Here is a 15,225-nt window from a genome sequence, read left to right on the forward strand (position 1 = left end):
GTGTTGTGGCTGGCCAAGGTCACATCCTCTTTGTCTTTGTCCTTTAAACTTACTTCTCTCTATCTCTCCCCCCTTTATTTGTTCTCTCATCCTTTAAGTTCTCACACCTTTATTTGGTCTCGCTCCTTTTGATTTGATTTCCTTCCCTCCTTTACACTCTGTAGCTCTCCCTCACTCCCTCTTTCTCTCCTCCTTGTAATTAGCCCGTGTAATTGCTGTAGTAAATCTTTTCTGCTGTCCCAAGGAGACTGGCTGATATAGGACTGATTTAATAAGCACACCAGCAGCTCACCTCTCCGTGTGTGTGTGTGTGTGTGTGTGTGTGGGGAGGGGGGGTGTATCTGTCCTCTGTTATTTGCTATGGGGATTTATGGGCTGTTTGTGTGGTTTCAGCAAGTGTGAATTCGGGTTCAAGGTAGTGCTGTGTCGGTGTGTCGACTGTAATGCACTTTATCAGCAATGCAGGCAGCATACTGTGTGTGTGTGTTCGCGTCTCATCAGTGAAGCCGTTACGTGCCGAGTGTGCGTCATCGCTGAAGACCTTCATGGCCAGAAGAGCATAGAGAGGTCAGAATGGCCCTGAGAGAACAACACACACACACACACACACACATACACACACACACACACACACACACACACACACACACACACACACACACACACACACACACACACACACACACACACACACACACACACTTTCCAAACATCTTTCCTGTCTCATACTTCAACACACTCCTTCCATCTCCGTCTCCCCCATTTCTACTCCCTAAACCATCACATATATGCACACACACAGTCAATATGTTCTTCTTTTTTTACTTGTTGTCTTCGCACACAAACATACTCGCACACAAACATACTCGCAGTATGGAGTGGAAGGTAATAAACAAGAGTATTCAGGTGTAGGAGTTTGCCAACCTTATGCCATTTAGCAGCAGTACACCAATCTCTCCAGTGGAGGGCACTGTAACCCCACACATAAACAGGAACCACACTGAAGGACCCACATATTGTGCCTCCTGTAGTCAATACATATAGATTTAAAAGACTTTCTACTCTATTAAATAGTATTTTTGTTCTGTAGTGTTATATAATGTGCAGAATATAAATATAAACAAATATATCAATTGTTTTAGTTCAAGGCTAATTTAAAACATGTAACTTAAAATAATCTACCACAGACTGCCAATGTTGAGTATACTTTTCTTCCAGTTTTAAGTATCTTGTTTTAAGTTGTCTTTCATCCAAATGTCAACAAAATAATCAAAATTCAGATCATGACATCGTCCTGCTGTCATCCATGAAATGTATTACCAAGCCATTTAATACATCATCTTATAATTTCACAATCAAAATCTTCAAAATCCTCAAAAAAACATTAATCATTGGACCTTAAATGTAATGTTGTCAATATTCACTGCTAAGGGACCCAGATCAATTTGATTTAATTTTGAATTTATTCAAATAGAATATATGTACAGGTTGTTATTCTTGTAATTGTATATTATGTAAGCCCAATAAATAAACACATTTTGTTTTAGGAATTCTTACGAACTTGTATCTTTATAGGCTGGAGACTTCTTTTGGAAAACACAATTTCAGAAGTATTCAGTCTTGGTTGAAAGTGTGTTAGAGACCGCAGGCCAAGTCTAATGAGCAGATGGGGAAGCAAAAATGATTCCTAGATTCTTCAGATATTTTTAGCTTTACATATTGGCTATTTTTTATGTTTCTAAAGCAAATGTAGTGGTATAATATACAACTTAGTTCAATGCAGAAAATCTAAGTTGCAGTTGCACTTTTCATGCACCAGGGGTGCGCAAGTGAGCACAGCATTAGCCCCTCCCACAAGCCCTCCTCCTGCACCCTGGCCCTCCCACATCCTGCCCCCGTCCCCCCTCCTCATGGCCCCACCCTGCCATCTGGTCCTTTTCACACACGCACACACAGTCAGGATTTTTTTTTTTTTCTCCTCATTTCCTTTCACAGTGAAAAACAGGATGAAGGGGCTCTTTCAGACCCAGGTTACCGTGGAAACACCCTTATTCTTCTGTCAAACTTGCTTACATTGTAACGCACACACACACACACACACTCTTATAAAGAGAGTGACATAATGTTGGACATTTAAAGTTTAAAGGGACCAAGGCTACAGCTGTCCTGTCTGTTTTGGCCTTCTGTTTAGTTCAGACAAAGAACTTTACGCCCCCCTCCCTTTCTGTTTTTCTTTGTCTCGTTCCCCTTTTAGTACAAATACTGAAGCATTCTTCAAGTAAACCTTCTAAAATACAAAACTTGTTCTTGTCAAGTTTCCCTGAAATTGGTTCGGTCCTTGTTGATGTTTAAAGTTGGCAAAAGATGTGTTTGTGTGGTTCTTTCCATTGGGCAACCTCAGCAACTTTTTCCAAAGAACTGCTCAACCCGGGATATTGATGTTGTAGCTATAAACCCTCTTCTCGGTTCCAGTGTATACAATCTCCGGCCCTGGAATGCTGAATGGAAAAAAGTTTACTTGAAGTTATATAAGGTTAATGTTGTGCCTTGTTTCTATCTTGCCACCAGGGGGCACATGCAAAACATATTTATATACAATAGAGCACATCATCTGAAAGCTTTTAGTGGGTTAAAAATAAACTGCAGCGCTGTGAAAGCAGGGAGTGGTGATGAGAGGATGAATAGACCGCATGGAAAAACAGGAGAAGAGATTGAAAAGAGTGGAGAGAGTATGCTTTCTGGGAGAGGACTGAAACTATTCTCGGAGTTGAGGCTATAGTTCAGAGTGGCAAGGGAGGAAAGTGTACCATACATTTGTTCCTCTTGTGTTTCACTCTCTTTCTCCTTTTGTTTCTATCTGTCATTTGTCTTTTTTTAATTTTTCTTCTTTCTCCAAGCCTGGCTACCCATAACATCCTCCACCACACATTTTCTCCTTTTAAGGAGTGAGGGAATGAGAGAGGAAGGGAATAGGAGGGAGGGGGTTGAAGGACACACTCAGGCCTGCTGACTGATAAACAGACTCCTCTTTGTGCAGATAGAGACAGACAGACACGCACACACTTGGTTATATATTGACAGAGACCTCTGCATGACTTGGCTCCTCATGATCATGTGCACCCCTCCTTCACCCCTTCTCCTCCATCGCTGTTTTTTTCTCTCTTTCCCCTTAATTACAAACAGAAGTCAAAAGGAAAGAATTTTGTTTTTCTCTCATGACACACATGCTTTTTATACACACACACACACACACACACACACACACACACACACACACACACACACACACACACACACACCCCCCCTTCCCATCTCCATCATCTCTCCAAGCAGCTGTTGGGGAGATGAGGGGGGAGTGTTCCAGGAAAGTGTGTGTGTGGTGATTTTTATTTTTTCACAAAAAGTGGTCTTCTTCGTATGACGGTATAATAAAAAGGCAGCTGGGACAATAAAACATGTGAATATTAAGAAGTCGGCACCCCACAAGTATGTTTTTTGTGCTTGTGCATGTTTTTCTGTGAGTCTGTCTCGCCACACATGTGTTCTGCTTCTGACGACTCCTCTCCTCCCCCACAATGACTAAGTGTAACATGGTGCAGTGCTTCATAGCCGACACCAGGGGTGCCATAGGCTCATAAATGAAATGAAGACTGAGCATGTGGAAACCACAGAGCAGCCATTTTACAAGCTGCACACCAGACCCCATTTTATGAATCAGCCATGATGTCAACATAGCTGCGCCTGATTTCATTGGCTAGAGCGCAGCTGGCACTGTAGCTATGATAGCAAGGATACACACACACTCGCACATGCTGCCTCACCGGCTCTACATCTCTCTGAGATGCACACACGCACATGCACACACACATACACACTGACCTAGTGACATGATGGTCACGAGTCTTGTCCCAGTCTAACTGGATTGCCAGTCCTTGAGATTATACACCATTGAGATTAGATCATCTGCACTGTAGCATGTGTTCTTGCCTGTCTTTGTCCAAGTCGGTATGTTTATATTTATGTGTGAACAGCTGTGAAAAGCTTTTTACTAATATGTTGATGTCTTGATCTTTTTCCTCTGACTTTTTAGATGCTACTTTCTTGAATAAGTGGATTATTTTAAATCTCCCGGTTTGTGTCATTGTCCCTATCATGTTTATTTGTAGATTCTTGTCACTTCCTTTGAGTCTGTTCATAACCTTTCAGCTGTGACTTGCTCTGTTTATGTGTTTGTGCAAAGATATTATGTTGTTTCCTCTCAGATGTTCTGATATATTTTCCTACCCTACGTGTGTGTGTAATGGTTTACTTCCTGCTGTGGCTTCCTGCTCTCAGCAGAGACTGTGGCTGGAGTGTTGGACACACAATAGTATGATTGATGCATGGTTGTGATGCACACAGCTGATCAGACTAACGGTAGAAGACAGAGATCAGATTGCCTGAAGGTTTGAGTCAAACTTTAGATAAAAGTGATGGTTGAGCCTGAGAGAAGAGGTTCACAAAGCTGAAGCTGAATGAAACAATGGGGCCACAGTCCACTGACTGACTGACTGTTTTGTGTATCAGCGTATGTCCTAAATGGAGAGATGAGCTCATTAAGAGGCCCAGCCTTGTTAACAGACTGTCCGACTGATTGGCCTCTCACGTAGAGACAAAGCACTGTTTGATTGGACATGGAAGGATGGACAGATGGATGAATGTGCTGTTGTGCCGTAGTGGCTATCTCTCTATCTGTGTGGAGAATACTTACTGGGCTTTTGTTTGAATGAGACTATGTCTCACGGGCAAACTGCAGTTGAATGTGGACAGATTATGGGACAAGATGGTGGAAGTAAAGAAAACAGGCCACACATATACAGTATATGCAGCTGGGGGTCAGGTGAACCTAAATTACATGGATAAAGTGTCAGTAACAATGGTATTTAAGCAGCTGTAAGTACATCCGTCTCTACAACAGTAGTTGTCTTGTCTGCTCTAGTGAAAAACTAAATTAAGTTTTTCACTCTGTCAATAGTACATGAGGTCATCTCCAGGAAGTGGAAACGGGTGGACTCAGTGGCTGATTTTGATTTGTATTGTTTGTCAGTGTGATTCAGACCGATGGTGAGAAAGAGGCTGTATACTCGTACTGGACATGCTGTACCAACTCTCTTGCTGACTGTTTTCCAGACAGTGATTCTTGTTTCCTGTTACTGTCTGTTCTTAACAAAGATAAGACATGGAGGAGGCCACATCCAGAATTAGACAAAACATAAGGAGGGAATGGAAAAATGTGGGTGGTATTGATCCTCCATTGTTTATCAAAGTATTAGCCATACAGAAAGTACTACGGGATAGGAAAAGGTTGAGGCCATTGTTTCTTATAGGATTTTTTGGAACTGGAATAGTTGTGGAAAAACAAATTCTTTATTTTGAATTAATATTCGGATTGTGTATAAGATGTCAAAAACATGTTAAGTGCCGATCTTAAATTACCTTAGTGAAGAACAGTCTCGGAAATTATCTTGTTTTCCCCATAGTTAAGGCATTTCCTTTATAATTGAGATAAAAGAAACTCCTCATATTTGTAAATCTGTCACCAGAAAATGCTTTTTATGCATAACTGGTAAATTACATTCGTCAATGACAATTTCTTTTGTTGATTGAATAATCAACTACAGTATTTGTACTGCGTCTTCACATGACTGTTAAATTGAGTTTGAGTCAGGTCGATCCAGTGGTTAAACCCATGTGCGTGTTCATCTTTCACTCCTCGTTATCATCTAGTGCACATTAACCCCCACGCACTGACACATCCGTACAGTCACAATCCTGACCTTGTCAGAACAGGTTAACGCAAAGTGATTCTTGTGTGTGTGAGATGTAATGTACTGTGTGTGTGTGTGTGTGTGTGGGCTGATTGCACATTTTGAATGCCTTACAGCTGACAAACGTCCGACCGTATTTACCAGACACGCACTCCCACCAGGGAAGTCTTTCCCCCAGTGTTACAGCCTTTGCATAGCAGTTCCATCATAACCCAAGGACACTGATACAATAATCCTAACACCTCTATGACACCATACAGTTGGGAGGGAAAGATAAAAGCGAAGGCCGTGCCAAGTCTGTCAGTTTTCATAGTGTCATCCCTCTTATCCACATCTCTCTTTTAAGGAACCCTACTGAAGTCACCACTATGTGGTGACTTCAGTAGGGTTCAGAAATACTATACTATGCTATACTATATTCAGAAATATAGTATTCCAACATTATTTCTGTTCATATCCAGCTGTTCTCGTCCTCACACATAAACAGAAAGTCACCAAGAAATTGTATTTCTAACAAAGTCTTCTCTTTCTTCTGTCTAAATGTTACCACCACCCTCCCCATTTCTTTATCCACTTTCCCAGCCAAAAAGGAGCACGATGGCGGAGACGAAAAGAAGCTGCTACAGAAGAAGGTTAAGGAGCTGAAGGTTCTTGACTCCAAGTGCTCACAGAACCTTTGTAAGTCCACAGATACCCGTCTGTTTGAACACCTGATACCACCACACCAATGCCATTGCTTTTTAAAAGTATTCAGCGAAAACATAAATATAAATGACAACAAAGTGTGTTCAACTGAATCCCTATTAGATTTTGATACGTGTTGTTCACTGTCTGCTCATACAGCCATTTTCCTGGGATCATTCCGTGTCCCTTATGAGGAGATCAAGAACGCCATCCTGGAGGTTAATGAGAAGGTCCTCACAGAGTCCATGGTTCAGGTACAGAGCTCAAATCGGCCCCAGTGTTGGTATTTAAAGGCCTGTTCGTGCAACCATTCATGTATGTTCTAATATAGTGTCGGTTGTCAGATGGGGTATTATTCTCTATGTTGCTTTGAATGAATGAATAGATGAAAAGTTTGAGCTCATAGTACTGTATACCCAGTGACAGCCAGCCTCTGTCTTGTTAATGTGTCCTTTATTGGGACATTTCTAATTTTATGTTATTTAACCTCTACTGATGAGAACTCCCTTGAGATACATTATCTCTTTTACAAGAGAGAACTTGCAGCGTAAGACAGGCATCAAGCATCGTTGCATAAGAACGCATGACCTTCAAGATTCTTCACACATTGAATCCTCAAGGCGAATGTGTGATTGTCCCTCAAAGTGGAATGTTATGTCTAAGGTCAATCAATCAATGTCTTTGTGTTTTGTATGGACCTGTGTCTAATTTGGGACACATCCAGATCCTGATAGTCATGTACAGTATGTTTTGCTCTCATTGTCTCATAGAGTTTGATCAAACTACTACCAGCGGCAGAGCAGATGAGTGTCCTGGCAGAAATGAAGGATGACTACAAAGACTTGGCTGAGTCAGAGCAGTTTGGAGTAGTGGTGAGAAAACGCACACTCACAAATGGAAAAAACACCAAAAAAAAGACAATTTAGTTTTTATACAATCAGTATTGTTTGAATGATCAGGTGACTTGTACATGATCAACCACACACAGCAAGGAAATCAGTGTCATGGGAAATGAGGCATATCAAATGTTGAAATACTGAGATAGTCATACCGTTGTCAATATATTAGACACAGACAATCCTCGTGCTGTGAAACACAGACTGCTTTGTTCAACTGTAAAGGATGTGAGTAATGAAGGAAACCCCCTTCACTCACACAGAACTAGACACACACACACACACACACACACACACACACACACACACACACACACACACACACACACACACACACACACACACACACACACACACACACACACACACACACACACACACACACACACACACACACAATCTATGTGGCAACAAATGTACCCTTCTCTCTCTAGATGTCCGGTGTGAAGCGGCTGATGCCACGGCTTCAGGCCACCCTGTTCAAGCTGCAGTTTGAGGAGCAGCTGAACAACATCAAGCCAGATGTGGTGTCTGTGACAGCAGCCTGCGAGGAGCTCAGTAAAAGCCAGACCTTCACCAAGCTGCTAGAGATCATCCTCCTTGTCGGGAACTATATGAATTCTGGCTCCCGCAATGGAAAAGCATTCGGCTTCTCCATATCATACCTGTGCAAGGTAAAATTAGGTGTAGAAACAGTATACAACACGGAATACAACACGGAATACAACCACATATACATAGACAATAACATGCGAGGATTGCTCCCTATGCCTTTTCAATACTAGCTTTCGGCATGTAGTATATGTAGCACAGATATAAACATGTGCAGATGGCCCTTTAACGCCTTATACAATGCTGTTGTATTTGTATCTTTTATAATGTGAAATAAGCAACATGAAAGTGAGGGCACAAATGCTAGAATGTTGGAAAACCTTAATCTTACACAGCCATTTACACATATCTTTAAACAGAAATGTGCAGTGACAGTACATGCATATATTAAACACTTTTGATTGATTGCCTTCTCCCAATCAGCTGCGTGACACCAAATCAGCTGATCTGAAGCAGACGCTGCTCCATTTCCTAGCTGACGTGTGCCAGGAGCAGTATCCTGAGGTCATGAGCTTTGCAGATGAGCTAATCCATGTGGAAAAGGCCAGCAGAGGTACATGGGACATCTAATTGATTGTCTATACATCTCCATATTATCATTCATGCCCACCCCTGGTTACACATTGCAGTCATCTTATGGATACAGTGTGCTCTAATTGTTATAAGAGTATGACACCACAACAGTGATTATAAGCTATGTATTTAGTTGCTCTTCATCATTAATGTTTCTTCTGCAGTTCCTGCAGAGACACTTCAGAAGAACCTTGAGCTGATGGGGCGACAGATCAAGAACCTAGAAAAAGATCTGGAAACCTTCCCACCTCCACAAAATGACAAGGACCAGTTTGTGGAGAAGATGTCTATATCCTCTTTATTCAGTCAATCAATAGATCTTGTGATCATAAATTATGATTGTTATATCTTACAGACACAGAGAGATATGTTCTATGTTCCTTAACCACCTGTTTCCACAGTTTTGTGGTTACCGCCCATGAGCAGTTTGAGAAGCTGGACATGCTGCATAAGAATATGGACAAGCAATATAACGACCTGGGAGAGTACTTTGTCTTTGACCCGAGAAAAATCTCCGTTGAGGAATTCTTTGGAGACCTCAACACCTTTAAAAACATGTTCCAGGTGTGTTTTTAAGCATGTGAATGAACTGATCTGCAGGTGTGGTTTTCAGTCTTTACTGACCACCCACAAATCAACATTTACACATACAGTACAAAGACACACACACAAATGGAGTCAAAAACAAATATGTAGATGAAAGAAGAAAACATGACCAGGAAGAGAAATATAGGCAGCACACCTGTCTGTATTGACATAATAATGACTTGAGAGCGACTCCATTATATTATCAGTTTATACATCAACTGTAAATGTGCTTTTGGGAGGGCTCCCGCAGGTGATAACTTGTTTTTCTAGTTACTGTGGATAACTGCCATCCACTGGTTTTTAAGTTGTGTACACAGACATCCATCAAATCCATCACACATTTGTCTTCTTGAATTTTGTTCTAAGAATCAATTTTGTACTTTTTACACTAAAAACCTTTTACACTCCAAACACTGACACTTATTTTGCATATATACATTGTTTGATATCCTTCTCTCTTTGTTCCCGACTAGCAAGCAGTAAAGGATAATCAGAAAAGGAAGGAGACTGAAGAAAAGATCAAGAGGGCCAAGCTGGCCAGGGAAAAGGCAGAGAAGGAGAAGGAGGAGAAGCTCAAGAAGAACCAGCTCCTTGACATCAACGCAGGTCACAATTGCTCGTTCATATCCATTTCCCTGTGTGTGACTGAGAGCAAGAGAACCACGTCTCTCTGTTTGTATTTCCCTAAGATACCAGTTGGGGGCAGTCAGAGTCCATGCTTTTGTGGAGTGTGTGTGTGTGTGTGCAGAAAAAGCATGTGTGTCATGAAAGAAAAACAAAATTCTTTCCTTTTGACTTCTGTTTGTAATTAAGGGGAAAGAGATATGACCTGTGTTTTTTTTGTACGCAAGTAACAATAATCTCAATAGAAAGTGAGGACAAGGATGATGTATATAAGAAACCGCCTGCACTCTTTTCACTCCTTTGGTAAACAGTAGATTTGCTTCCATAAAAGAGAACTGAAAGAACGCCTAAATCTATTTATCGCCAAAAACACATTTCCAGTCTTCTATGACATGCTGTTATACGATAAATATATATATATCGATAAATGCTAGCAGCATATTGTCCCATGTAACGCACACACATTCTCGCTCGCTCATCCTCGCATACAGTTAACTCTAAAATCCTGCCTTACAGACACACAGTTATACACAGGCACTTTTTTCTCAGTCTCTCAGACTGACCTAGTTTCAGTACATTCCTCCTCTCTCTGGTTGTTCTCTTGGGACTCCAGTCAAATGTGCTACAGCAGAAGTGCGTCCTGTGTATTTGTGTATGTGTGTGTCACAGAATTACTGTTTCTTTTTTCTTGTGATTGTTTCTGTTTTGCTTTGCCTATGTGTTGGAGAAGTGTCTCTGCACTTTGTGTGTTTTTTAGATTGTGTATTTGTGTTTCAGCTTTGTAAACCTTTTACAAAAAGTCTTTCTGGCCTTTCTCCTAGAGCTCCATGTTCCAGCTGGCTTCTCCTCTCTTTCTTGCTTTTGTTCCATCGTTCACTCTTCTTTCCCCCCCCCCCCCCCCGTCGTTCATTTAAAGGGCACTTAAAGACACAGCAAGCACGAGGTTCCATTTGGAATATTGTGTGTCTGTGTTTAAAGTATGGAGAAGACAGTTTGTGGTAGAAAGTAAGGTAGTCAAATTTCATGTTCAGCCTCTCGAGGCATGCGTGAATGGAACATAATAGTGCTTCAAAGATGTGTGTCTGTGGGCTGGAGATTATTTACATACAGGTGGCATATTTGACTGCCCTGTAGCCCAGAGTCATTCAACACCCCCCTATTTATTATCAACCACACACACATCTGACAACCTGGTCTTTGTTCTTGTATTTGTTTGTACAGGAGCTGTACTTTTGCATGCTCACATCTTCCTTGTTCCCTTTTTTCTTTCAATTCCCCACCCTTCAACTCGGTCTCTACCACTATCTCATGAGTTCTCTGAATGTTCCTCTTTCTCACATTCTGTCCCTTTGTGGAGATAATATACCAGTTGTTGGTTGGTTAAACCCTGGAAGGTCGGTGTGTGTGTGTGTGTTTGCACTTTGTGGCCTTGTCATTCCTATGCAAGTCAGATAGACACACTCATTCACTGCAGCTTCAGTTTGCCCATGTGCTAGGCATGTGATGGTAGTTATTGTAAATAATGGATCCCTTAGAGATTATTACTTACTTAACATTTTCATCATTCAATCATTAATTGCTTTATTTGGCTCTCATGAAACATGGAAGTTCAGACTGTCACACCCAAAAGTCATATGCTTTAGGTGTGACATTTGTTCTAATTGAATCTGATACATACTATCTACGACTAATAAAAGACACACCCCTGGCAGTCATACTCATCTGTGGAAACATGCCAGACTACTTAGCAAATACACTTTTCTCATTTCCACAGCTAGGTGTCAGTACTGTCTGTAAAAAAACGAAATGTGTGAGGCTGTGTGCTTTTATGTACGTGGCAAAGATTACACACCCACAAAGATGCTGGTATGGGAACTGCCACTAGGAGTGCCCGTGCTCTACACAGAGAGCATGTGAGAGAGTGGTGTGGGGGAGGGAAAGAACATGGTAGGGCAGCAGATGCTCTCTTGAGGATTAGACTGTGTTGTTTTATAGAAAAGGAGGTAAGGAGTTGAGGAGGAAAGCACATGGTGACAGAGGGGAGGAGATGGGATAAGCCTGGGTAGCCTGCCTCACTGCAGGCCACTGTGAAAGACGGCCACGATCATGGCACATTAGGAATATCCAAATTCTGTCTCCAATCCACTACAACGCATATTTTCCTTCCCATACTCTTTCTCCTTTTCTCTATTTTTCTTTCCGTTTGTTGCAACTCCTCTCTTCTCTGTAAATGTTTCCATTCACGTCCTCGTCTGTTATTGTGTGAACAACCATTAGGGGTGCTACTGATCCACCCAAGATGCTGTCATCTCCCTCTTTGTGTGTGTGTGTGTGTGTGTGTGTGTGTGTGTGTGTGTGTGTGTGTGTGTGTGTGTGTGTGTGTGTGTGTGTGTGTGTGTGTGTGTGTGTGTGTGTGTGTGTGTGTGTGCGCAATGTAGACTAGGTCCAAAGAGACATATTTAAGAGCTCATGATCTAATTCCATTACACTAATTAATCCGTCTTATGTTCTTACTTGGTTCAGGCAATACTTTTGTGTGTGTGGCTTCCAATGCATGGCATTGTTGTACTGACTGACTTTGCCACCATAGCTTTTGAGGCGATTTTTAGTGCGATTCTCAAAATAACACTATATACCTGTTCCACAAAAGAATCATGTGAATACAAGAGCACTTGATTATCAACAAGTGATTGAACCCAACAAGTGTGTTTTTCCATATTATTAGGCCTATTTATAATCACTACCAAACCAAACATTGTAAAGCTTCCTTATTGAAAATGAAGACTTTTATATGGCTTTATGAAATGGTGTTGCCAAAGGCCACACTCAAACAAAAACACCAAAGAGCAGTATGTATAATGCGATACAGTGCACTGGCCATAGGGCATTCACTCAGCCTGTTTTGTACACAGCCAGGTCATTGTCTGGTCCCTCTATCGCCTCCAGTGCAGTCACAAATAGGTTTGTGTGTCTCTGTGCTTCCACCACTAGTTTAAGCCAACCATGTGATACAAGTTGAGTCTAAATGGGCCAGATGTGTTTCCCCAGAAGGATAAAAACATGTCCTGCATCATTGTGAACTATCTGTGTAGTTCCAGGACATGGACATTGAGGGGTGTATGTGAGCTGTGGAAGTCCTGTGGAGTGTGTGAGGGAGACTTTCTCTGACGTGACAGGCGAGACCACATGCCATCTGCTTCATGGCTTACTGCAGGATTAGATATTGTGTGTATGTGTGTGTGGTAGCAGAAGCAATGTGTGTGTGTGTGTGTGTGTGTGTGTGTGTGTGTGTGTGTGTTTGTGTTTGGGGGTTGGGGGTTGGGGAGGTGACGACATAAACCTTTAACCCCACCTCACTGACCCCTTTTTAGAGCCCTCTATCTCTATTCAGGTTAAAAAAGAAATAATTAAAACCATCTGCCTGAGCGCTGAGATGAGCCACTGAATCCTGCCCACAAAACAAGCATGACACACAGCAACACAGCAACATTGCCATGGAGTTCCCCCCCATATTTGGCCCTTCTCCTCTGATTTAAGACCACCAGATAAACAATGTGCATGTAAACAAACAACACCCCCCCCCCCCCTACAAACTGTACCTGTACACAGCCACAAGATTCATTTCCAGTCAGCACCCTTTTTAACTATAAGCCACAATTGCACATTTACGTAGTATTTTAAAGTCAATGAGAAAGCGTGTTCTCAGTGGGTGTGTATTTCCAATAAGACTGTGTTTGTTTGTTTATAGAGGTTACCTCCCAGAAAGTGCAGCATGTAGCCCCCAACAGAAACGGTAGCTGAACTAGGTCACTGCCTATCTGGGTTGATGTAGCTAATTTGCCAACGTGGCTAAATAACCTTCCTGCCCATGTGCGTGTTGGCGTGTCACTGAGAAACAGCGCGAGGTAGAGGGTTTAGAAAAACCACCATCACTCCCCTGTTGTTGGTGAAGAAGATTAGCGTATATGTCAGGGTTGTATTGATTTAAAATAACATGGTTGTGATAATGGAGTGGCGTGTGTGTGCCATGAATAGAAGTTCAAATGTGTCTCCACAAATTGTTTTTTTCCCCCAGCGTTTGTTGATGCTGTGCTGATGTTGTTGATGCTATGTTTACAGACGGTGATGAAACTGGTATCATGGATGGCCTGTTGGAGGCGCTGCAGTCCGGCGCTGCTTTCAGGAGAAAGAGAGGACCACGGCAAGCAGGTACTCCTACACAAGCAGAGCACTTCATCTTCACAAAACATGCAGGTGTTCCAAAGTGTCATGTCTCACCTGATTTACAGATATCTGTTTCCTTTCACACACATTTACGCATACTATAGTGGAACACATGAAGCATATGAGACTCATTTGTTCCCTCTTCCTCTCTGTCTCTCCATTTCTGTCAACACACAAGAACAGATTTGTTTGTGTTCCCCATGTCTCCGTTCCATCTGTTGCATGGCTCAGAGACTTTGGGCTGTGCTAGTATTCTGTGGCCATGGTTAAGGGGGGCAAATGCAAGTCCACCGATGGCTGGCATATCAACAAAAGAGGGAGGGTGCCAAGGGGTGGGTGTGTGGGCAGGAAGACACTGAAGAGAAGCAACTGGCGAGGGTGTGGCTGTGGTATAGGAAACTATGAGATGAATGCAGAGAAAAGGAGGATGAACCAGAGTGTGGGTTGAAAGTTTAAGGAAGTGGAATCAGTGCTAAACAACATGCTAAAGTGTAAAGCACTTTGTTACTTTCTTCATGCAGAATGATGCATGTGCAGTGTTAAACATATTTGTGCTTAACATGAATCTGAGTTAAAGACATGTACAAACTCACACAAGTGTAAGTGTGAAAAACATCACATGTTTCTATGTTAGGTGTTAAATCCCAGTAAATGTATATGAAAGTATATCATAAAATCTATAGTATCAAAATCATTCAACTCAAAATCTTTTTTCCACTTTATCTTGGAACAAAATAAATTGGAACTATGTTTTTGTCATTACTGGGCCAGCCAGAATTCCATGTCCTGTATCCAACATACTAATAAGCACAAATCCAGGCTGGATTGATTATCATTCAGGCCACGTGTTCAGTCCAGTTATCTGGTTTGCTACTCATTCTGCTGGTGTCCCACCGGCACTCCAGTTCACATTTTGTGGATAATGTGTCCGAGTATGACCACGCAAATGAACACGAGGCAGTGTTAGCTGTTAGGATAGTAACTTGTAATATGATACCGTGCGTGTGTGCGTGCGCACATGCATTCATGTGTGGGTTGAGTATTCACACATAACACAGGCTGGGGAAGATTGAGTGAAACCCAATACCTCCTCAATAGAAGCCAGATGTGAAGCAGAGCTCCAGAGTGGAATAGCACAGAGCCGCAGGGTAGTCTGCACTCTTTTTTTTTTTTTATTTATATCCTTCTGTCTTTGTCTTTCATCTTCATTGCTTTCA

General features: G+C 41.9%; 1 protein-coding gene across 1 annotated transcript in view; it reads left to right on the forward strand.

The window, feature by feature from the left end:
- The window catches only part of diaph1 (diaphanous related formin 1), a gene marked incomplete at its 5' end in the record, with an annotated part of 89,403 nt that overhangs the window by 64,185 nt on the left and 9,993 nt on the right, over nt 1–15,225 (forward strand). Inside the window, 9 exons of the mRNA XM_079228564.1 lie at nt 6,390–6,485; nt 6,651–6,745; nt 7,262–7,363; nt 7,822–8,061; nt 8,423–8,552; nt 8,737–8,863; nt 8,974–9,136; nt 9,634–9,766; nt 13,904–13,993. Of these exons, the coding sequence (XP_079084690.1) occupies nt 6,390–6,485; nt 6,651–6,745; nt 7,262–7,363; nt 7,822–8,061; nt 8,423–8,552; nt 8,737–8,863; nt 8,974–9,136; nt 9,634–9,766; nt 13,904–13,993 (1,176 nt within the window). The remainder of the gene's footprint in view (nt 1–6,389; nt 6,486–6,650; nt 6,746–7,261; nt 7,364–7,821; nt 8,062–8,422; nt 8,553–8,736; nt 8,864–8,973; nt 9,137–9,633; nt 9,767–13,903; nt 13,994–15,225) is intronic.

Source organism: Taurulus bubalis, assembly GCF_910589615.1.
Source record: "Taurulus bubalis genome assembly, chromosome: 13".
Taxonomy (NCBI): domain Eukaryota; kingdom Metazoa; phylum Chordata; class Actinopteri; order Perciformes; family Cottidae; genus Taurulus; species Taurulus bubalis.